At 36.9% G+C, this 22,577-nt stretch overlaps 2 protein-coding genes across 3 annotated transcripts; both read left to right on the plus strand.

Annotated features, from left to right (window-relative positions):
- Positions 1 to 3,923: 3,923 nt before the first annotated feature.
- On the plus strand, positions 3,924 to 19,931 carry LOC111054473 (myotubularin-related protein 13-like). The gene is made up of 7 exons (XM_039439408.1): positions 3,924 to 4,033; positions 5,151 to 5,373; positions 8,615 to 8,856; positions 10,466 to 10,774; positions 12,890 to 13,090; positions 17,462 to 17,642; positions 19,821 to 19,931. Exons 1-6 carry the CDS (start codon positions 3,947 to 3,949, stop codon positions 17,525 to 17,527), a joined length of 1,128 nt encoding a protein of 375 aa, XP_039295342.1. The 5' UTR covers positions 3,924 to 3,946; the 3' UTR covers positions 17,528 to 17,642; positions 19,821 to 19,931.
- An 815-nt stretch (positions 19,932 to 20,746) lies between these two features.
- Positions 20,747 to 22,316, plus strand: LOC120353909 (serine/arginine repetitive matrix protein 2-like). Of its 2 annotated transcripts, none has more exons than XM_039439410.1 (2): positions 20,747 to 21,828; positions 22,089 to 22,316. In XM_039439410.1, exon 1 carries the CDS (start codon positions 21,229 to 21,231, stop codon positions 21,787 to 21,789), a length of 561 nt encoding a protein of 186 aa, XP_039295344.1. In that variant the 5' UTR covers positions 20,747 to 21,228; the 3' UTR covers positions 21,790 to 21,828; positions 22,089 to 22,316. The 2 variants fall into 2 exon arrangements, with proteins under 2 accessions (XP_039295344.1, XP_039295343.1); XM_039439409.1 differs by having other exon boundaries at positions 20,747 to 21,818; positions 22,076 to 22,316.
- Positions 22,317 to 22,577: the final 261 nt, after the last annotated feature.

Consider the following 22,577-nt stretch of genomic DNA (forward strand, 5'->3'; position numbering starts at 1 on the left):
TTAAAAATTGATATTTTCAGAATACTTTTGTTTTACTAGATCAACAATATCATGAAGAATCTATCCTCTAAATCTCATGGATTTATCTCCAACCGAATTTGAAATGGTCTGTCCCAAAATTCAAACTTCAGACGCTCATATCTCAAGAAGTATATTCGGAAAAAAATGTTTTCCTGAGGAAACTTTTACATTTTGATAGCTTGATGATATACAAATCGAAAAACTTTGAGTAGAAAGTTTATTTTCGCCACCTGTACAGAAAGCATCTGTTTTCCAGTCCCTATGTAGATCTGAAAGACCTTGTTTGCAGACGACTCTCGTCTGACGTAAGAACAGGTTTCTTTCCGGCCCAGGCGGAAAGAGTACTCTTTCCAGCCGCTAACATGGAAGTCCGTAGTTAAAATAGTCATCCGCTAGATCGGGCGAGTGTCAACTTTCTTCATCTGAAGTCGCCATTATTTCAGTTCGAATTTCGAATCAAACTAATTCAGCATTCGCTTCGCAACCATTTTTATTTCAATTATTTTTGTTGATTAGCGCATTCCGAATTTTCAAAAATGCTTGAAGATGACGACGCCCGTGATATTCCAAGTGAAATTTTAAAAGAATCTGAAATCCTGACTGCAAATCTTCTACCACTAAAATCAAGAGATAGGTACGATAGCTTAACGAGTATTCTTCATTTTGTATTCTTTATTTATTTTGTCAGCAATACCTGTAGTGTGGCGAAAAATATCGTTTGCACCACGGGCAAAAATGTTTTTCCGGCTCTCAATCTTTTTTAGTCCTCGGCCTAAGGCCTCGGACTTGAAAACCGATTTCGAGCCGGAAAAATGTCATTTTCTGCTATAAGTGCGAAATATACTATTTCCTGAGAAACTTTTACATTTTAATAGCTTGATGATATACAAATCGAAAAACTTTGAGTAGAAAGTTTATTTTTAGCCTTTGCACAGCCTTAACATGATATTGCTCACGACGCTCCTCAAAGTCACGCCTTGCTTCAGTGTGTTTGTACCCAAACAAAATAAAACCAATAACATGAATAATAAACACCTGGAAAATTAGAAATATAATGATAAAGTAGTGAAGAGAAAATAAACAAAATCGAAGATACAAACCCCAACCTCAACAATTTTGCTGAAGTCTTTCACTGTGGGACCACACAATGTATGACGTCATGTATATCATATGTCCTGCCGTTAGTGGCCACACATCGCACATTGTAAATTTCAAAGGCATTTGTGGAATTAGAGAAAATTTCATCACGTTTTTCTATCGTTGCTTGAAATTGCCCCGTCTGTCTTGTCAATTAATTGCTAGAGTGATGCTTGAAAGGACACCATTGTTCTGCTCGACTGGAGCTACTCTACTTTTGTCATCATAGCGACAAATCTTCCTTTTCGGTGGAAAATAGATGTGACAGGCTCCAGTGATCATTCAAACATTTCATTTTCCGATTTACTTTTTTCTGTTTTTCTTCGATTTTCTCGTGATTTCGTGTGATTCACCAACTAAACAAGTATAGTGAGGTCCACGTTATAATGACAGTGAGAAAAGATAGGAGAAAAACGTTGCTTCCTATAGACTAGACAGTAGCTGATACAGGTTTATTGATGTAATATTAACTGTTCATTCTCGTTAAAATAATCAATTATATTTTTTAAGCAAGAAATTACATTTTTCAATAATTTCGTAATTAATTTGCACAATCAAGATGGAATATTTTGTTAGTTAATTATTAATTCTACATTGTTAAAAGACGATCTGACAACAGAGCAAAGCGAGAAGAGATAGACATTAGACAACCTAAAAGTATCAAAAAAAAAAAAATCGCTGTCCGCTTTGTTGAATGATAGTCAAGGATAGCAATACCATTGCTAACCAAACACTGCCATCATAACGTGAACCTCACTATAGTCCATGTGTAGGCTTATACTGGTAAATAAAAAACAAAGATTGGACTAGATATGCCTTTATCTTACACTCACATAGGCCTACTTCCGTCTTGTATTGTCAGTGCCCTTTTATGTGGGATGCGACTAATAGATAAAAACTATTTCTAGATATAACTATATAGTATTTTCGTAAAAAAATCTGTTGTGAAATTATAACCATTTTTTCTGTGAATCACTGAAGATGCTACTGGTGTTGATTCATTGAATTCATATTATGGTTTCATTCTTCAATGCAATGGTGATTTCACGCAATCAATTTTAATGTGATTGATTCATAATGTGAACCTACAATGGTGATTCAACTTTCGGAAATAATTCAGTTCTAATGCATTGACTTATAATTATCTTATTAATAGTCTGTAATTTCATAGATTATATTTCTTGGAAAATAATCAATATTGTGACTATTTTTCCCTGGTTTGATTAATGCTCAACTCTGATTACACCGGTTCCAGTATAGTTTAAAGATCATAATTTCAGAAATAATTGAAATTATTCACAATTCCGTGATATCATAAATTACAAATCAGCTTGTTATACATACAATTTATTGTTATCATTATAATCTCATTAGATATGCTATCTATTTTTATCGACATTCCATTCATTCTTAAGGGAAGTCCGATCTCATACTAAGGTGCGTACAGATATACGCGCCTCGAACACGCTCCGCACTCGCTCCGATCATGAACGTTACGACAGATGTCACGCAAAGGATCGCTAGAGGTTCGAAATATGTTCGAAGGATGATCGCGTGCTTGTCGTATTGTTGACTTCGCTACAACCTAACCTCACAAATGTGAAACGTTCAATCCAGCCGATTGGGTGACAAAACGAAATAAAATATTCTGACCCGGGGATCTCTGGGTAGCATAATAATACATTATGTTTATATAATAAATTGATGATAATTAATTCACAAATGTTTGTTGCATCTATGTTGATGTTTTATTACAAAAATGGTTATGTATATATTAAACTATATTGAACTTTATTTTCCAAAAAAACATTACAAACAAAGAAAACGAAAAACAATAAGGGAACTTACTTATTGCATTAGCAAGTTGATGCTAAATGTAGCTATATATTTATAGTTTATTAATAAGAAAGTAACATTGCTGCTAGAATAATTAGAATGTCTATTATAAATAATTACGGGTAATATTTGAGGGAAAATGATACCAGCATAGGTTTAAAACCTGTGCGCAGGTAGATTATTTAAAAAAGATCAAACAAAGACACAAAGAAAATTACAAACGAGTTGATAATTATAACTAACGTAGGTAGGTACCTAAAAAAATAAAAGTGGAAACTTTCCAGAGATGAGGTGAAAAAGATGACATTGGAATGTCTGTCAATGTTTTGAAAGGTGAAATGCGTGGTTGGGTGTTTGGCTTCTATCTTCTAAATTCTAATATGCTGGTACCTATTATTAAAAATGTTTTTATAATTTTACATGATTTAATAATTAATTATCAATTTTGATAATTGTATATGCTAACACAGAGATCGTAATTTTCGTAACTGATCCAACAAAAATGTTAACCGAGCATGCGCAACTATTGGTTAGTTCGCCCTAGGAACTTGCCAAGCTCGAGCTCTGTTACACGCTCTTCTCGCGTTCCACTCTTGCTCCACATGCGATCATCAATCGGTCTGCTCGAGTGACGTTCGATTGCGGAGCAGAGCGAAATTCTGTACGCACCTCTAGGTGTCACATCTGCAATATCCGTAGAAAATAAAAATAAAACAATCTGAAAAAACAAAGCAATTTCATTCTTGAGAATGCTGCACACAGGGACAGTAGTAGCTTCCACTGAGCGTCCACTAGCTGTGGCGGGAACACGGAATTGAGAATGCCAGCATATTCGTATCTTATCTTGTTGTATCTGTGATTTGATCTATTATCATCATTCGATTGATAAATGTGATTTTAATTTGTGATTTATGATTGTGTTTAGGATGAAGATGGCCTGGAAAGCGATCATATGCCCACCATCACCCACCATAGCATCATGTACGCCCCCAAATGCCTCGTCCTCGTGTCCAGGCTAGACTACATTGAGACATTCCGAGTGAGTACTACTACACAATACAGTTGTGTTCATTCTTAGGGTAACCGTTCACTGGTACCCTACTCAACCGATCCGTTCGGCCGTTGGATCGGACGAATCTGCCGGCCGTTAATTCGGCCGAATATGGTCGTCCATTGGAACCGTTTACGTCAGTCTAGTTGCCAATTATTGAATTAACTACTATCATAGCCAAAAAATCATAAACAATGATTATATTGAGATTTTAAAAATTGATAGGAATAAAGATGGGTTCAATACAGGAGAGTTGTTCCACTCATACAATACCAGATATAGACAAAACCTCAGAGACGACATTCATCGAACTGGTATTCATCTTACAGGTGAAAAGTTCAGAATTAAGGTGAGGGAGGAGTTGTTGCAGGTTTGTCCTTATTCCAGTGAGGAATTCTTTTTGCATTATAGAATGCAAAGATTGACGACTTAGATTATAATTGACAAATCCTTATACCCCTTTCATAGGTGGTCAGTGGGATGAAAAAATGAAATGAAATGAAAAAATTGAATAAACAAATAGCCACTAAATTAGTTATTCATTACAATAATTTTACCTTCAGATCCTATTTGTTCAGCAATCTTTGTCCACAGATTCCTTTGAACATCACGACGATGATATCTTTTGTCTCGCATATCCCAAAGTGGAACATCCTCTTGAACCAAACTTATCAACTTTTCATTGTCCATAGTTACAACTTTATAAAACAGGACTTCAAAAACCAAAAACAAACAAGACTGTGAATCAATTTTAGGTTAGGAACACTTTGTTGTCTCAGCTCGACCAGTTCGTCCGGATAGAGCCGAAAAATCCCAATCAATTCGGATCGAAAAATTTATCGGCCGGAACCTGTTGCAATGGACGAGTATCTATTCCTTCATTTGTTGGGGGATCGTTCGGTCGCGTTCGGTAGTTATCAGCCGATGCTAGTTCGGACAAAAACTGTTCTAGTGGACGGCCCACCTTATATCATTGAATTCGTTTTATAACATCATCATCATCATCATATAATAGTTCTTTATTAGACATTGAAAAGTATCTATATCACATGTAGCATTCTGAAATATTATCTATTTTTCTCATGGCAGAACTTTTGTGTTGCAGAACTGCTTGGGCATAATCTACACAGTGTACGTGGAGAGTGTTGGGGGCGTGGCGATTGAGACACTGGTAGGCAACATCCTGGGCTGCATCCAGGTGCCGCCTCCAGGGGGGCCGCAGGTGCGGTTCTCCATAGGGGCGGGGGACAGGCAGGCGTTGCAACCGCCCCTCACGCCTTCACTGCCTGTCACCAACACCGCTGTTTGTTTGCTATTCCAACAGCTCGGTTAGTGTTCTAGTCTAGTGCTAATTTTTAATTTAGATGATATTTTGATATTTATTTTCGAGAAAAGACAGCCCAAGGGTGGTCAGTAACGACAGGAAAAGTGTGTTGAATATCTGGTCACAGAATAGATACAGAATGGAAACTCGGCTAGTACCCTGGCACAAAAATCCGCCATCTTGTTAGAAAGTTCAGCATTGTAATAGTATAGATGGGAGGTTCGGATCACTTTACTGATCCGGATTAATCGGTCTCGTTCACTGCCGCGAGCCAATCAAAAGACAGGATTTTAACTTCTAACAAGATGGCGCAGTCACGTGACGTGTCTAGTATTTGTGACATGTAAAAAGCATTGGTTGGATAGGCGTTTGATTGATGGTTTCCATTCTGTATCTATTCTGTGATGTGGCGTCATACATTGTTGTCATCACAGTAAGGGTACAAACTCACTGAAAGCGGAGCGGAGCGTGGAGTGGCATTGAGGAGCGTCGTGAACAATATCATGTTAATTAATGAGCTGCAACACACTGGAAGCGTCTACTCGCAGAGCGGAGCGGAGCGGGGCGTCAAATTTTGGAACAAGTAAGGTTTTTATGTATGCTGACGACACATCCTACATTTGTAGTGCAAAGGATGCAGAAAAATTAGAATTAGTTACTTTTGTCAATGTACATGCCATAGCCCAATTCCTCAGTCAACATAACCTCAAAGTGAACGAAACTAAAACGCAGTTCTTGCAGTTCAGACATAGAAATAATTATAGAGATCTTGAAGAAATAAACGTTCAAATAAATGGAGTGAATGTTGAACAACCTCTGTCTGTGAAATTTCTAGGTGTCTTGCTGGACCAGAACTTGTCTTTGGATAACTATATTGATCATTTGTGCTGTAAAATATCATCTGGAGTGTTTGCACTCAGGCAGATTTCAAGATTAAGTACTGGGAACACTATCTTAACATGTACAGTATATCATGCCCTCATAATGTCACATATTCGGTATGCAATATTGGTTTGGGGGGGGGCTCCAGTCTCAAAAATTTAGATAGAATCTTTAGAATGCAAAAGAGTTGTGAGAGCGATAAAAGGTCTTGAGCCATTAGAGTCCTGCAGAGAGTATTTTAAAGATCTAGGACTACTAACTGTGCCTGCACTGTACATTTTCGAAGTGATTATGTATATAAGAGATACAAAATTTATAAGAAACTGTGACCTACATAATTATGAAGACACTAGAAATAAGAGTAAATTTTCTGCACAATACCACAGGACAGCTCAGTATGAAAATAAGCCTTCTTATATGGGTATGAAATTTATGAGTAAACTGTCGTCAGCTTTGAGAGAAAATGAGAATAAGGATATTTTCAAAAAGCTACTAAGAAAATATTTAGCAAACTGGGTTTACTACAGTATTCAAGAATTTATGGATGGAGAATGAGGCTTTTGGGAGGGTTAAATTGCGATGTACATTGTTGTGGAATGTGATGTATATATATGTTTATATGTATTCTTTTATATTTTGACAAATATTCCTTGACGATTTGCTATACTCTTTAAAGAGTCTCCAGGAAGAAAATTCAATCAAATCAAAAGAGTCTCCAATCAAATTTAAAGAGTCTCCAGGAAGAAAATTCAATCAAATCAAATAAACAAATCAAATCAAAAGCTGGTTTTTTTGCCGCTCGTAGACGCTCCAAAAAACAAACCAGCTTGTTCCAAAGTTTGACGCCACGCTCCGCTCCGCTCTGCGAGTAGACGCTTCCAGTGTGTTGCAGCTCATTACTTAACATGATATTGTTCACGACGCTCCTCAACGCTACGCTGAGCTCCGCATTCAGTTGTGGTTGTAACCTAACTTATATGTTTTGGAAATGTTCCTGTTTATAAAATTTGGGCAGTAGTGGGCTAAGCCTGCTCTCTCCCAGGCATTGCTATATGATTTGTTATTGCATTTATAAATTAAATAAATGAACAGTACAACGCCCCGCTTGTTTCAGTTTGTCTGGAATTGTCACTTGAATCTCTCAGATCTGAGGCACACTTTTCATTTGTAATGGATTCTGTTATTGTTTGTGTGTTTTTTGTTGACAGGTATTTGGAATGTGCTGTCTTCTCATTGTTGGCCCTTTTCTGATCATGTATTTGATTTGTCAATTATGAAATGTAAATGTAAATATTGTAGCCGATAATTCATACAGAATTAAGATCTGAAAATTTTGTGAAGTGAACAACTCCAAGGAATAGAATAGAATAGATTTTATTCCTTTGTGCATATAGATTACACAATCGGAAACGTCACAATGTTCAAAACATACAATAATAAAAGACCATCAAAAACACTGACTATCATATGATTCAGCTCATACATAAAGAATGTTACAAACATATATATAATTCAAATATATTCTCATACTCTAAAACTATTGCCAACCTAATATTAATCCATTATGGAACGTATATTTGAAAATAATTACTAATTATATCCCTATCCATATCGAAAAATTCCGACAGTGAGTATAGAGGATTTTCTGTCAAGAGAGTTTTCAATCTACGTTTAAACAAAGGAGCAGACATGGCTCTCACTGAAGCAGGAAACTTATTGAAGATTCTCAAAGAAATTAGCTTCGAATTCATCTGCACTCTCCTCAGCCTAGTATAAGGAACATCAATTTGCTGCCTATTTCTTGTATCATACTGATGAAAGTTCTCCCTACATGGAAATGATTCAATATTTTTTCTCACATTCAGTGACAGCAAAAAGACACAGTCATTATTCCTTGGTCAATGAACAACGGTTTGCAGTGGTCCAGGTATTTAGCATCAGAAATAATTCTAACTGCCCTTTTCTGAATCAGCAGGATTTTTTGGGCATCAGGAGCACATCCCCATAGGGATAGGCCATACAAAAAAGTGCTTTGAAAAAAGGCAAAGTAGGTTATCCTCAAATAATGCCTTGGGACACATTCCTTTAATCCGCGTAAAAGGTAGAGAACCCGGTTCAATCTAGAACAGACATAGTCTATATGAGGGCTCCAGGTTAGTCTTTGATCCAGATTTATACCTATGGCTTATACCTACGGCCTCAAGGCATAACCTGTTTCGGACTATGTGTAACCTTATCTAAATTTGGGCGAGGAGTAGCACAAGGTTACATTATTTTTCCCTCCCTATCATTTTTGATTATGTAATATTATTGTGTGAATCAATAAAGAATTCTCTAATTTGTTGTGTGTTTTTTGTCGACAGGTATCCGTAACGTGTTGTCGTTATTCTGCGCGATAATGACCGAACACAAGATCCTGTTCCAGTCGCAGTCGTATTCACGACTGACGGAAGGATGTCGTGCGCTGACCGCCCTCATGTACCCGTTCCGATATTCACACGTCTACATCCCCCTGTTGCCTGCCGCATTGGTGGAGGTCCTCTCCACACCCACCCCCTTTGTCATGGGGGTGCACTCCTCGCTCAAGACTGATGTTTCCGAATTGGTTAGTATTATTACTAACATTAGTATTATACTCACATTATATAGTCTCGAGACTGATGTTTTCTAACTGGTTAGTATTATTATTTAGCTAGTACAGCTCTCATGTACCCGTTCCGATACTCACACGTCTGCTACCACTACCTCCCTAAACAAAGCCATAGTGCATTCTGGTGACGTCAGCACAGGTAGGGTCTCACCACCTCCTACATTAATAAAAACACTAGCTGATATAGATCAGCTGAAATCAACAAATATGAGTCAGTGTTTTTATTAGTGTAGGAGGTGGTGAATACCCTAACTGTGCTGACGTCCAGAATCCACTATTGCTTTGTTTACAGAGGTAGTGCTACAACCCACTGTTGCCTGCCGCAATCTAATGTGTTTATATGTTATTGCTCTAGCCGTGACCGCTCTAACCAAGCGTCTTGACACGCCTGCTTAAAGCCGCGCGTCGTGAGACGCCTCCAAGGTATTGCTCCTTAAGATGTCTTAAAAATGATTTTTTTTTTTTTTATTTTCAAAGGCAACTCTTCACGAGTATTTCAAGCCCAGGTGATAATGAGGGGATGAATGACAAAGCCGCACAAACGCTTCCATTTTAAACTTTAGAACAGCAGAATCATAAAAAATCAAACAAATATTGTGCATAGAAAAGACTAAAAAATGAAAATGAAAGAATTAAAATTAAATTGCTATATTCAAGGTAAAGAAATATTCCCTCTTAATCCACTCATTGACACTCTTTTTACTAATTTTGAAATCTAAGTCAAAAGGTATTCCATTGATAAGTTTACTGCTTGTGTAAATTAGCTGTCTTCTGATCAATGAAAGTTTAGTAGGATAAACTTGAAATTTATCTTTGTGATGATTCAATGAATGAGAGATAATGAAATGAAATGTGAGAACGAGCACCCAGCCCAATACAAAATGAGAGTGAAATAGAACCCGAATCACCTGACAAATCCATAATAAGAACCACTTACTACTCACTACTATCATAGAGAAACAATAGCATAAGTAGATATCCCATGGTATAGGGATATAACTAATAGTTATAAAGGAGAGATTTGATTTATCAAGAGATTGTGAATTAAGTTTGAAGAGGATGAAGTTATGAAAAATCTGTTGAACAAGCTGGCCTTCTGTTTCGGATTAGTTATAACCGATACCATTTATTTATTTATTCACCATATGGGCGTTTATGTTGCAACTTTTACTGTTATCTCAAGCCGATTACTGTCGATTATTGTCGATTTTTACTATTTTGTTGGGGTGAGAGTGTATGAACGGCACAGTATGAGAGACTAAGAGCGTCACACAGCTTCACGGGAAAGAACTACGTGGACTATCGGCTTGAGATAACGGTAAAAGTTGCGACATAAACGTCCTATACCATGGGATATCTACTTACGCTATTGTTTCTCTATGCTACTATCTTGGCAAAACTAATATAATTCATACCCTCTACATTAATGCCCCATTAACAGATTTAGTTCGACTTGGTACTGATTTTTGAATTCATCACTTTATTATATTCTTTGAGTTGTAATTTGTGTAGGTGTATTATGATTGGAGTCTCAACTGTTTGAATTGTAATTATTGGTTTCCAGATGGACGTGATAGTAGCTGACCTAGACGGAGGTTCGGTCATGGTACCAGATGGTGTCAACCTGCCTCTCCTACCTGAACCTCTGCTCTCCGACACACTGTCGTGGCTGCGCCTAGTGTTGCAGCCGCAACTGGGCAGTGCCGACCTGGCGTTTCCGCCCTCGCCGCCCCCGCGGCCCCTGCAGCCGCCCCTCCAGGACAAGCAGATTCGCGCCGTATTTATGCGAGCCTTTGCTCAGCTGCTGCACGGCTACAGGAGTTGCTTGACCATCATTAGGATACACCCCAAGCCGGTTATCACCTTCCACAAAGTGAGTAGAGAAAAATATTGGTTACAATGGGAGTGTTCAGACATGGTTAGGTAGATGAAACGCATTGTTTGTTATGGGAGAATTCACACATGAGTAGAAGAATAAATAGCATTGTTTCTAATGGTAGTTTTCACACATAGGTAGCAAAATGATTACAATTTATGGCTGATGAATGGCTTAGCTACTGCACGGCTATAGTGAGGTCCACGTTATGATGGCAGAGTTTGATTAGCAATGGTATTGCTATCCTTATCTATCATTCAACAAAGCGGATAGCGCTATCTCTTTCTCGCTTTGATCTGTTGCCACATGAGTAGAGTTAATATGAGTGTTTGTAGGAAAATGAATAACATTGTTTGTTGTGGGAGTGCTATGGGAGAATCCACACATGAGTAGAGGGAGTGTTCAGACATAGTTATGTAGATGAAAAGCATTGTTTCTATGGGAGAATTCACACATGAGTAGAAGGAATGAATAGCATTGTTTCTAATGTGAGGGTTCACACATAGTTAGTAAAATGAATGGCTCAACTACTGCACGGCTAGGAGTTATCTCACCATCATTATTAGAATACATCCTAAGCCGGTCATTACCTTCCACAAAGTGGGTGTGAAAGGAAACCGTTAGTGGGTATGGGAGTGTTGACACATTGGTAGGAGAATGAATAGCATTGTTTGTTATAGGACGTTTCACAGAAGAGTAAAACAATTAAAAGCATTGTTTGTACTGAGAGTATTCATACATGTGTAGAAAATAAATTGCTCTGCTACTGAACGGCTATAGGAGTTGTCTCACCATCATTAGGATACACCCCAAGCCGGTCATAACCTTCCACAAAGTTGAAGAAATGTTGCAACTCTCTCATTCATGAAGAATCTCTGTGTGTAGGAAGCTTCCTCCATCTAGGGTCTCTGAAGTCTGATGTTTTTGCAAAGCCGTGAATATTACCCCGCGATCCATACCCGTTCAAAAACATCAAACCTTTTTGAAAATATATCTTTCCATCAGCAACAAATGCTCTTTTGTATCTTCTCAAAAGCAACGTGTTGCACCCGAAAAGATACACAAGGGAAGCTTTAAAGTATCTTTCCATCAGCAACAAATGCTCTTTTGTATCTTCTCAAAAGCAACTTGTTGCATTCGAAAAGATACACAAGGGGAGCTTTTACATATCTTTCCATAAGCAACAGATGCTCTTTTGTATCTTCTCAAAAGCAACGTGTTGCTTTCGAAAAGATACACAAGGGGAGCTTTAGCCTTTAATATATCTTTCCATAAGCTACAGATGCTCTTTTGTATCTTCTCCAAAGCAGCGTGTTGTATCTGAAAAGATACACAAGGAGCTTTTTGGAGTTCTTTTAGCACAGCACAGCCTATCAGTTGACATACGTTCAACATGCTCTTCCCATTTTTGGTGATACGTTGCAGCTCTCTCATTCATGAGTGGCCGTAGTCGAGTGGATCAGATGCTGGCTTTATGATTCAGAGGCCCGGGTTCAAATCCCGGCCCGGACAAGATATTTATCACTGGCCACTCCCGTGTTTCGGATGGACACGTTAACCGTCGGTCCCGGCTGCCTAAAAAGCAGTCGTTAGGTCATGTCAGAAGCCTTGAAATTGATCAGTTGTGACCTGAAAACTCTGACACCAGACCTGAGCCAGCCAGGTCACACGATATTATTATTATTCATGAAGAATCTCTATGTGTAGGGAGCTTCCTCCATCTAGGGTCTCTGGAGCCATATGTTTGTGAAATGCCGTGAGTATTACCCCGCGAACCATACCTTGCCTATATGCCGTTTGAAAGTTACGGAGGCAAAGCTACAAGACGTATACTGTATATGGGGCATAATATTGTTTGACAGGCAGCCTTCCTGAGAGAACACGGTCTAACCGACTGCGATTTCACGACGCGTGTGTTGACTGTATGTTCTTCACGTCGTTTGTGACTGGACGAGTTTATTCTTTCTCTTCTCATTCTCCTTCTTCTTCTCCTTTATCTCCTTCTTCTTCTTCATCTTTTTCTCCTGTCTTCTTGTTGAACAAGAATAATTTTTTAATGACTGATACGTGAGAATCTCGGTGTTTCTAATTGATGATTCTTCTGTTGAACAGGCAGCCTTCCTGGGCGAACGCGGTCTGACCGACTGTGATTTCACGACGCGCGTCCTGGACTGTATGTTCTTCACGTCGTTTGTGACGGAGCGCGGTCCGCCGTGGCGAGCGTGTGACTACTGGGACGAGCTGCATGCCAACATTGCCGACCTGCTCAAGGCCGAAGCACACGATCCAAAGGCTCTGCTAAACAATATCGAGGTAAACAACCTAGAGTGAGGTCTACGTTATAATGGGAGTGGAGAAGGATATGAGAACAATGTTGCCGATCCTCTGTCTTGTCAATATCTTCTAGGGAGGGTAACCAATACCGGTTTATTGATGTAATACTGGTAGCTCTGTGAACAGTAGACCTCACGCATTATTCTCATCCACAAATACATGATTGAAACTATAGACCTTATGGAAATACAGCAATAGACTGGCTTCTCCACACATCTGTGTAATCACTTGTCAGCTGATTTATGATGAATAATTCTATAGTCTGATTTTTACTCTAATATTGGCGTATGAAGGAGGCTCCTTTTTCCTTTTATATTATCCTTGAAATGAAAAATTTCCAAAAACCTTGTATATACGTCGACGCGCAATTAAAAAAGGGACATACCTGTCAGATTTCATGAAAATCTATTACCTCGTTTTGCCGTAAATGCGCAACATATAAACATTTAAACATTAAGAGAAATGCCAAACCTTCGACTTGAATCTTAGACCTCACTTCGCTCGGTCAATCAACTGTTCATTCTCGTTTAAAATAATCAATATATATCATCAAGCAAGAAATATCATATTTTTCAACGATTTCATATTCAAACTAAACTAACATCAAGATTAAATATTTTGTTAATAATTATACAGGGTTTGGAAGGGAGGTATGATTTGAAATAACAATTATACACTGATTTTTAAACGAAACTCAACATATATTATTTTAGTGTGTACCTTGGATGTTGCCATTATAAAAATTAAAGAGAAAAAATCAAAACATTAATGATTTACGATAAATATAACATCTGATAAATGCTGTCTGTTTTGTCCATACACTCCTGTAGACGTTGTAATAGCACTGACTGAGGTGTGGTTGGATACAGATGAGCAGGTGTCACAGTATTTTATTGATGGCTATGAATCATGTTCAAGTGTTTCTTCTTTCACGAGAGCCACTGGCTTGGTTGTTTATTATTCCACTGAATTAGTTGGTTTCAACTGCAGTGTGACGGAATGTAGGGTGGAGGGTGCGGATATTCTTTATCTTCATTGCACCTTATCAAACTACAAATTCAATCTCATTGTGCTTTGTCGATGGCATGGCTTTGAATGCGATAGATTTCTTACTAGTCTTGATTCTATTTTAAACGTTCCTTCTGCCTGTGACACTGTTATAATAGGTAACGTCAATATCAACATTTTGGGGTCTGGTAATAACAAAGTTGATGATTATTTAGAAATACTTAGCTATTACGGCTTCGAATCAATAATAGATATTCCTACCAGAGTGACTGAGACCACATCATCCTGCATTGATCACGTATTTATTAGATCTCGAAATTTTTCTCATTTTGTAAAATGCGCAGTTATTGAGGATTTAATTGGTGATCATAGAGCTGTTTCATTGACAATTCGAGCTAACTTAGAGAATAACTTAAGGAACTCTTGTCAAGATAAATATAAAATAGATTTTGATAAACTGAATAATTTCCTGCTGTCCCATGATTGGGGTGATGTTTTATTCAGTAATGATGTGAACTATAAATTTGATAAATTTCTTGAAGTCTTTGAAAATTACATTGCGTGTTCAAAAGTGAGAGTCGAATCTCAAATAAATTCAACAAATTTAAAGAAGCTTAAACCATGGATAACTGATGGTCTATGTGCAGCAATCCACTCGCGCGATAAATTATTTAAAAAAATGAAAGCAAACCCAGAAAACCTAAGGATAAAAAATAATTTAAAAACTTATTCTAGAAAAATAAAAAATTGGATTAAAATTGAAAAACAAAAGTATTATTCTACATTAGATCAAATGCCCCCTCGGAAAAAATGGCTAGTTCTAAATAAACTGTGTGGAAATCCGAGAAAAACTAGATCTCATGATGAATTGAAAATAGAACACAGGAATGAAATTGTAACGGATCCAAAAACAATAGCAAATCTATTTAATGATTTTTTGTTAACATTGGCAGAGACGTTTTAGCTACTTCTTATGGTGCAGCTGATAATGAAAATGACTATTCATAACACCTTCAAGGAAAGAAACCATCAAGCGTCTATGTTTTTTGAAGCTGTCACCTATGATGAACTGTTAATTTACATAAAACAATTAAAAAATGGTACTTCTTCTGGAGATGATCTTATATCTTCTAGAATTTTGAAGGATGTTGCTCTGACCATTGTTCCCATTCTAGTTGATATTTTCAATTGCAGTCTATCTACAGGAATATTTCCTTCTGGGATGAAGCTAGCAAGAGTGGTGCCAATCTACAAATCCGTTCTAGATTTAGTTGAACAATTATAGACCTATATCTCTGCTGTCTGTCTTCTCAAAGATATTGGAAAAGATAGTGAAAAGAAGACTTCTCAATTTCCTCAACTCATATAACTTTTTCTATAATAACAGTTTGGCTTTCGTGAACGCATGAATACTGAAATGGCTCTTGAAAGATTCATGTCGGTTGTTTTCTGTGGCTTCAACTTCAGGCCAGCGCGCTGTGTTGCAGGACTGTTTTTGGACATCAAAAGGCATTTGACACGGTTAACCATTCAATCTTGTTGAATAAATTATCTAAGGCTGGTATCAGGGGCATGGTTCTTGATTGGTTCTCTTCATATTTGAAGGACAGGCAGCAATATGTAGCTATTGGGAGAGTGAAGAGTGAGGTTCAGGGAGTGGACTGTGGTGTACCACAGGGTTCCGTCCTTGGACCAATCTTGTTTCTCATCTTTATAAATGATCTCTATTCGTGTGAGTTCAATGGTATGCCTGTGTCCTTTGCAGCTGACACTACTGCCTTGGCATATTGTGGACTGGATGGCCCCAACTTAGAGAGAATGATGCAGGATGATTTGGATAAGCTATTGCTTTGGTCAGGCACAATAGAATACAGCTCAATCTTACAAAAACAAAATATATATTGTTCACATTAACAACACCATGGACACTGCCTTCTGCACTGAAGTTTCATGGTGCCTGTGATCGGAATGACTGTGACTGTGAGGTCGTTGGTCAGACCAATGCCATTAAATATTTAGGTGTGATTGTTGATGAAAAGCTTAACTGGTCTCAGTATATATCCATCATAAAAAACTATCTGTTACTCGTCCTGCGAAAATTCTATTTCTTGAATAAATGTCTCCCTTTAAATGTTCTTATGCAGTTATATTTTGCATTTGTTGATCCAAAAATAAGTTATGGTATTAATTGTTGGGGCTCCACCTATATTTGTCACTTGAAGCCATTGATAACGGTGCAGAAATCGATAGTCCGTGTTATAAATAGAAAGGTAGATATGATCATTCTTTTCCTCTATTTCAGTGCCTTGGATGTTTGCCTCTTAGATATATGTATGTGTTTAAGGTCCTGTATATGTTCTTTGTAATGTCTGGAAACGGTGGTCATACGTTGCTCAGGGATGTTCCCAGCTATTAAACTAGGAGAGTGACAGCTGATTTACTGAGACTTCCCAAATCGTATACCACTTGTTTCCAGAAATCGTTTGTATTTCTTGGCCCCAAGTTTTTTAATAACATCCTAATTGAAATCAAGAGGGTTCAAAATCAACTTGTTTTCAAAAAAAGAATTCTTAGATGGCTCAGAGGTCTTATGCCTGACCATTTAGAATCCTTATTTAATGTTATTTCGTAGTTTAAATGTAATTTTGGTGGCTGGCAATAAGCATTAGTAAGATGAGATGTTATTGGAAAGTGTGCAAGGTGAGTGAATGTGAGAGTGAATGGTTGCTAGTCTTTTCTTTTCTTCTCCTTTTATTCATGCATTTAAAATTAGTTGAAGTGATATTCATTCCTGCTTGCAAACGTGGAGTATTGTATACTTCCAGCAGGTAGTATTTTTTATTTCAATTCACAAATTTACCGTATTTCTAATAAAACATACCAGTATTTATTTTATTAATCTTCCATTAATTATTTTTTATCGTACTGAGCTGAGTGTTTTGTTTTTCTTATTGATTCTGAATGTGAATATTGTGAGTTTGAATAAATAAAATTTGAATTTGAATTTTTAGTGTATGTAAACAGTGTTTTGTTATAGTTGACCTGCAAGATCACACAAACTACTGTACACCCTAGTCTCAAGAGACTGTCATTAATGTTCAGGTTTTCGACTGTACAGTCGTAATGTTCATAAATGTTAAACGTTACGTTAGTCGTGGCCACTAATTGTTGCAATATATATTGATTATGAAAAACTATTGAGGATTATCTGCATTATCTTCTACTTCTTCTTTCTCATCAACTTCTTCTCTTCTTCTTCTTCTTCTTCTTCTTCTTCTTCTTCTTCTTCTTCGTCTTCTTAAAAATGAATTTGATCAAAACTTGTTTGTTTGTGTATTACAGGCATTAGCACAACAACTGTACACCAACGAGAATCCGAACCACAGCCTTATGTACAGAAAATATTGAAACCTCCCGAGGGCGCATTTGCCAGAATACACCAGCCCTCATTCCCGCACATCAACGAGGACCAAGTGCAACTCATACTCGACGAGGGACTCGCCAAAAACAATCTACAAGCCAGGTATGACCAATTCATTCATCCATTCTGTCAAGTATTAAGTGTATAAAGTTGCAAGTTGCTAATTACAAAAATAGACGCAATAACCTTTTTCCCCCACTCCTTTCCACTTGACCCTGTGTGCATTGGATGGAGCTTCAGTCTACATCCGGATGTCAGAACGAACTGACGATGTTCAATTTGCCTCCTTGTTCAAAATATCCTTGTGGCATCGCAAATTACAACTTTCCGTAAGTTGATCTATTTATTATGCCCGCTTCTCTCAAGTTATCATGTTCTCGGTATTTCGTTTGTTCAAATTATTAATTCAGCTACCGTTTCCCCACACATTCAATAGATGAGTCAATTCATTTATTCGATAAATTGTCACATCGCATCGTATTTGGGTATTACTCAATTGATTGGTGACTGTCAATGACAAAGTCTAGTCACAGAAGTATAATGACATTTCTAATGATGACATCGTATTTTCAAAGGATAGCATGGTTGCCACTGAAATGAATGTGGAGGCGAAAGATTGTCTTGTTATGTTGTGTCATATTTACACTTTTCATAGGCTTTATAAACGATAGAGTTATAAAACACTGACTCACTGATCGCGACTTATTAAATAAAAGATGGATTGCAATAATATAACATAACTTATTTTTCGGTTAGTATATGAATTAAAATTCGTGGTAGGAACAGTTTTGAGCTGAGTCCACTGGTTTTCCCCCAATCATTCCAATGAATAGTTTATAATTGAATCAATAAATAAGTATGAATGCTTGGAATATAGTTTCCTTCCAGGTTCACTAAGAAATGTTTCAAGTTTGAAGAAGGCTCCTCCGGTTAAAAGATTCCATTCTATTAAGAGATAGGAGGGAGAAGTAGATCTGAACGGTACTAATTTTTCTGAGCCGAACTTCAACTCCTTCAAACGCACTTTCAAGGCGGATAAGACTCCTTCATACGTAGGGTATCCATTAAAATACAAAAATTGAAATACTGTTTAATAATATTCTATCAAAACTGAAGTAGTTAGCAATATTCATTTGTTCCTTTGAAGCCCGTATGCACCATCTCGTTTTAAACGGAGATAGATCAACTGTTGGTTTGAACCTCGAATGAAACGCATTATAATGAATGCTAACCAATCCTATAAAATGTTATCATAGATTAGCGAGATTAGATTAAACGCATAAATGGTGGATATGGCCCAGAGTCACAAGTATTGAGAGAGCTCATCTACTTTGGAAGTTTTTTACAGTTTTGAAGAATACAAATGTCAAGTTGATATTGTAAGTATGTTTGTCATTTTCATGCATTCTTCAACAGTCGGACTGAATTCTCATGGTAAGTGTGTTCAGTATTCGAGTTTGTTCAAGAAGTACAGCTTTTTGCAGTTTTATCAATAATAAAACAATATCGATTACAATTCGATTCTATCACAATATTTGTTGTATACGTGAAGTCAATCAGTACAATATCACAAACTCATGAAATAACATAAACTGTCAAGGTTATTTCATAGATTAATTTCAATTTAATCTGAATGGAGGGAGTCTCAAAAGTTTCATCCAAGAATATAATTTTGTATCCACTTATGAGATCAGGCACCAGTGTTCCTTCTAGCTGTGTGGTCTGATGTTATAATCGGGTACTGATACTATACAATAATATTGAATGTCTAAGGACCGCCTATGGACAATAATATTAGAATGTTGGTATAGTGAGGTCCACGTTATAATGGCAGTGTTTGATTAACATTGGTGTTGCTATCCTTGTTTATCATTCGAAAACGCAGGTAGCACTATCCTTTTCTAGCTCTGGAACGTTGCCGAATACGTTGTTAACAATGTAGAAATATAATAATTAAAGTAGAGACTCGGCAACGCTGTTCTCCTATCTTTATCCACTGCCATTATAACGTGGACCTCACTAATGATATCAGTTGTAGGTTGAAGTAGTCCGACTCAGTTTTAACTCAACCTAAAACACTGATGATAATACCATGAGCATTGAAACTTGAGTTTTGTGTAAAAATCTATATTTAGGTAGAAATTAAACGTATTGTATTGCATTATAATTTTGTTTGATGTCACCTATAGATGAGACTAATATTCCCATGTATATTTTCAATTCTTTCACATTGAAAGATATTTTTTATGTATATTACATGTTTTAATTGTTAAATTGCAGGCTCTCCTCACTGAAGCCAATACCTCCTAGGATAGTACCAGTAGGATCGCACGTTTCAATAGTGAATGACCCAAGGCACTCTGTTAGCAATTCGGCGCGTCGTCTAGAGGTAAGAAAACCAGATAAATATTTGTATAATATCGAGTTTTGATCATCTGAGTTACCTTCCTTTTCATTAATATAAAGTGATAAACATAACCTATTTTTGGACAATTTCTATGTAAATTTGGGAAGGAACAGTTTTGGGCTTTAAGCCTGTTGTTCCTTTCCCAATCATTCATAGTTGAGAATGGTATTGTATGTATCAATGTATAAATAAATACCAGCAAGGCCGGATGGTTGCGTTTGCGTCAACCGATCAGTTATTCAGTTCTAATAAAATATATTAGTTAGAATCTTTAAAATTAGAATTAAGTTGATTTATAAAAATGTAAGTAGTTTATAACCAACTTTAGTAAATCCAGAATCTTTATGCAAAGTGTCAAGTAAATTAGTTGGATGGTCAGATATAATAATCCGTCAATATTTCTACATCTCTGCTCCCTATCTTTTCTGTTCAAAATCCAAACTCATTATGGTAAAGTAGAAGCTTTCAATCCGACTAATGGTGAAAACTACAGTAATGGTAAACCAGTCATTTTTTGGTGTAGGCTAAATTCAGTGCCGGTTGCATAAAAGCCGCTTAAATTTTAATCGTGATTAATTTCATAAGAATTAATCAAAGGAGTCTTCTTTCCGAAAAAGCCTCTGATTTTTTCTCGTGAAATTAATCACAATTTAAATTAAATCGGCTTTTGTGCAACCGGGCTACAATCTTATTTTACTGCTATGGGTTACACACATGAGCTCCAGACTTGAAACAGCTGTAGTAAAAACTTGATAATCAAACAGTCTCAGTTACAAATCATAGCTTATAAATTTATTTGGGTAAACATAACTTTCAAAATTTAAAATTCCGTGTACTAATTTCTGCAATCATTTCTGAATCATTTTTTTTATTCAGCTTAATTGTGGAATTGAAAGTTTACTTGATTTCAAAATCTAAAAGTGTTTTAAAGTGATTGATTATTATATTCTTAACTTGGTTGAACTTTTATAGTGCTACATTCGTTAGCCTGATAAAAATTGGTCTTTAATGTCACAGTTCTACATTAGACGTGTGTATCACAGTAAAGTATTTCTGATATTGTGTGAGGTTTGAATATTTGAGGTCTAAGGTCTGAGCCCAGTGGAGTATCTCTGATATTGTGTCAGTTTGAGTTTTGATTAGGTGAGAAACTTTTTAAATTCAAAGGCTTGAGCACAGTGCATTATCACTAATATTGTGTAAGTCCTGATTAGATGAGTTTTTCATTTTTGAAAGATTGGTTCGATTTTTAGTAAACCACAGCCACGATCCCCTTCAAGAATGGATAGCAATGATTCAAATCTGGATGCCGAGAGTTTTGGAGCGTCAAGCTGCGAGGATAAAGCCTGCCAATGCACGCCGATTAAACGAAAACGATCAGTTAGCAGAGTTATGAAAAGCAAGAGGGGAAGATCTAGGAGTAGTGATTGTGGGCCGAAAAAACGGAAGAAAAGCGAGAAAAAGAAACCAGCGAGAAAAGCTAGATCTGTTAGCAAGTGTCCACCCACTGTCAAGTGTGGTACAAGTCGCTCCAAGTCGACTCGGCGAGCTAGATCGAGGAGTAAGAGCAAGCCTAAGCGACAGAGTAGGTCGGTTGCTTGTTCGCCGGCAAGGAAGCGTTCGACAAAAAGGAGAGCGCAATCTAAGTGTCCTCCGAAACCGAAATCTAGGAAGGGCTCGAGGTCGGCCAGTAGGAAGCCGAAACCGAAGAAAGATGCGGGAAGTTGTTCGACCGTGATGAGTAAGATACAGAAACTTCTGGAGAAAATTAGATCGAAGAAGAGTGAGCTCAAAAGTAAGTCTAAACGTGGGAAACGAGCAAAGAAAACTAAGGATTGTTGAGTTGGGGGAAGTTGTGTTTCCAGGAGGAGGCTCAGAAAAATTGGGACAGAAGTATTTCTTCAAAGTTTAGAAGAGTTGAATCTTCAATTTTTTTTGGAGAAAATTAGATCGAAGAAGAGTGAGCTCAAAAGTAAGGCTAAACGTGGGAAAAGGGCGAAGAAAACTAAGGATTGTTGAGTTGGGGGAAGTTGTGTTTTTAGAAGAAAGAGGCTTAAAAAAATTGGGACAGAAGTATCTTCTTCAAAGTTTAGAAGAGTTGAATCTTTCAAAATTAGGAACTAATTTTGAGGCTTAAAAAAATTGGGACAGAAGTATCTTCTTCAAAGTTTAGAAGAGTTGAATCTTTAAAAATTAGGAACTAATTTTGAGGCTTAAAAAAATTGGGACAGAAGTATCTTCTTCAAAGTTTAGAAGAGTTGAATCTTCAAAAATTAGGAACTAATTAGGAACTAGGTTGGGGGAAGTTGTGTTTTTAGAAGAAAGAGGCTTAAAAAAAAAATTGGGACAGAAGTATCTTCTCACAAGTTTAGAAGAGTGAGTCTTTCAAAATAGGAACTAATTTTTAAACATAAGTCTTCAAAATTAGGAACTAATTTTTAAACATGCAACTCTTCTAAACTTTGAAGAAGATACTTCTGTCCCAATTTTTTTAAGCTTCAAAATTAGTTCCTAATTTTGAAAGACTCAACTCTTCTAAACTTTGAAGAAGATACTTATGTCCCAATTTTTTTAAGCCTCTTTCTTCTAAAAACACAACTTCCCCCAACTCAATTAGGAACTAATTTTTA

The sequence above is a fragment of the Nilaparvata lugens genome, chromosome 12, assembly GCF_014356525.2.
Source record: "Nilaparvata lugens isolate BPH chromosome 12, ASM1435652v1, whole genome shotgun sequence".
NCBI classification, from domain to species: Eukaryota; Metazoa; Arthropoda; class Insecta; order Hemiptera; family Delphacidae; genus Nilaparvata; species Nilaparvata lugens.

Bases quoted from the DNA above. Each gene is read 5' to 3' on its own strand.
- LOC111054473 (XM_039439408.1), top strand. From the start codon at position 3,947: ATGCCCACCATCACCCACCATAGCATCATGTACGCCCCCAAATGCCTC. The intron at 8,857-10,465 runs GTTAGTATTATT...ATTGGTTTCCAG, and splicing joins AGACTGATGTTTCCGAATTG to ATGGACGTGATAGTAGCTGA. The intron at 10,775-12,889 runs GTGAGTAGAGAA...TCTGTTGAACAG, and splicing joins CGGTTATCACCTTCCACAAA to GCAGCCTTCCTGGGCGAACG.
- LOC120353909 (XM_039439410.1), top strand. From the start codon at position 21,229: ATGGATAGCAATGATTCAAATCTGGATGCCGAGAGTTTTGGAGCGTCA.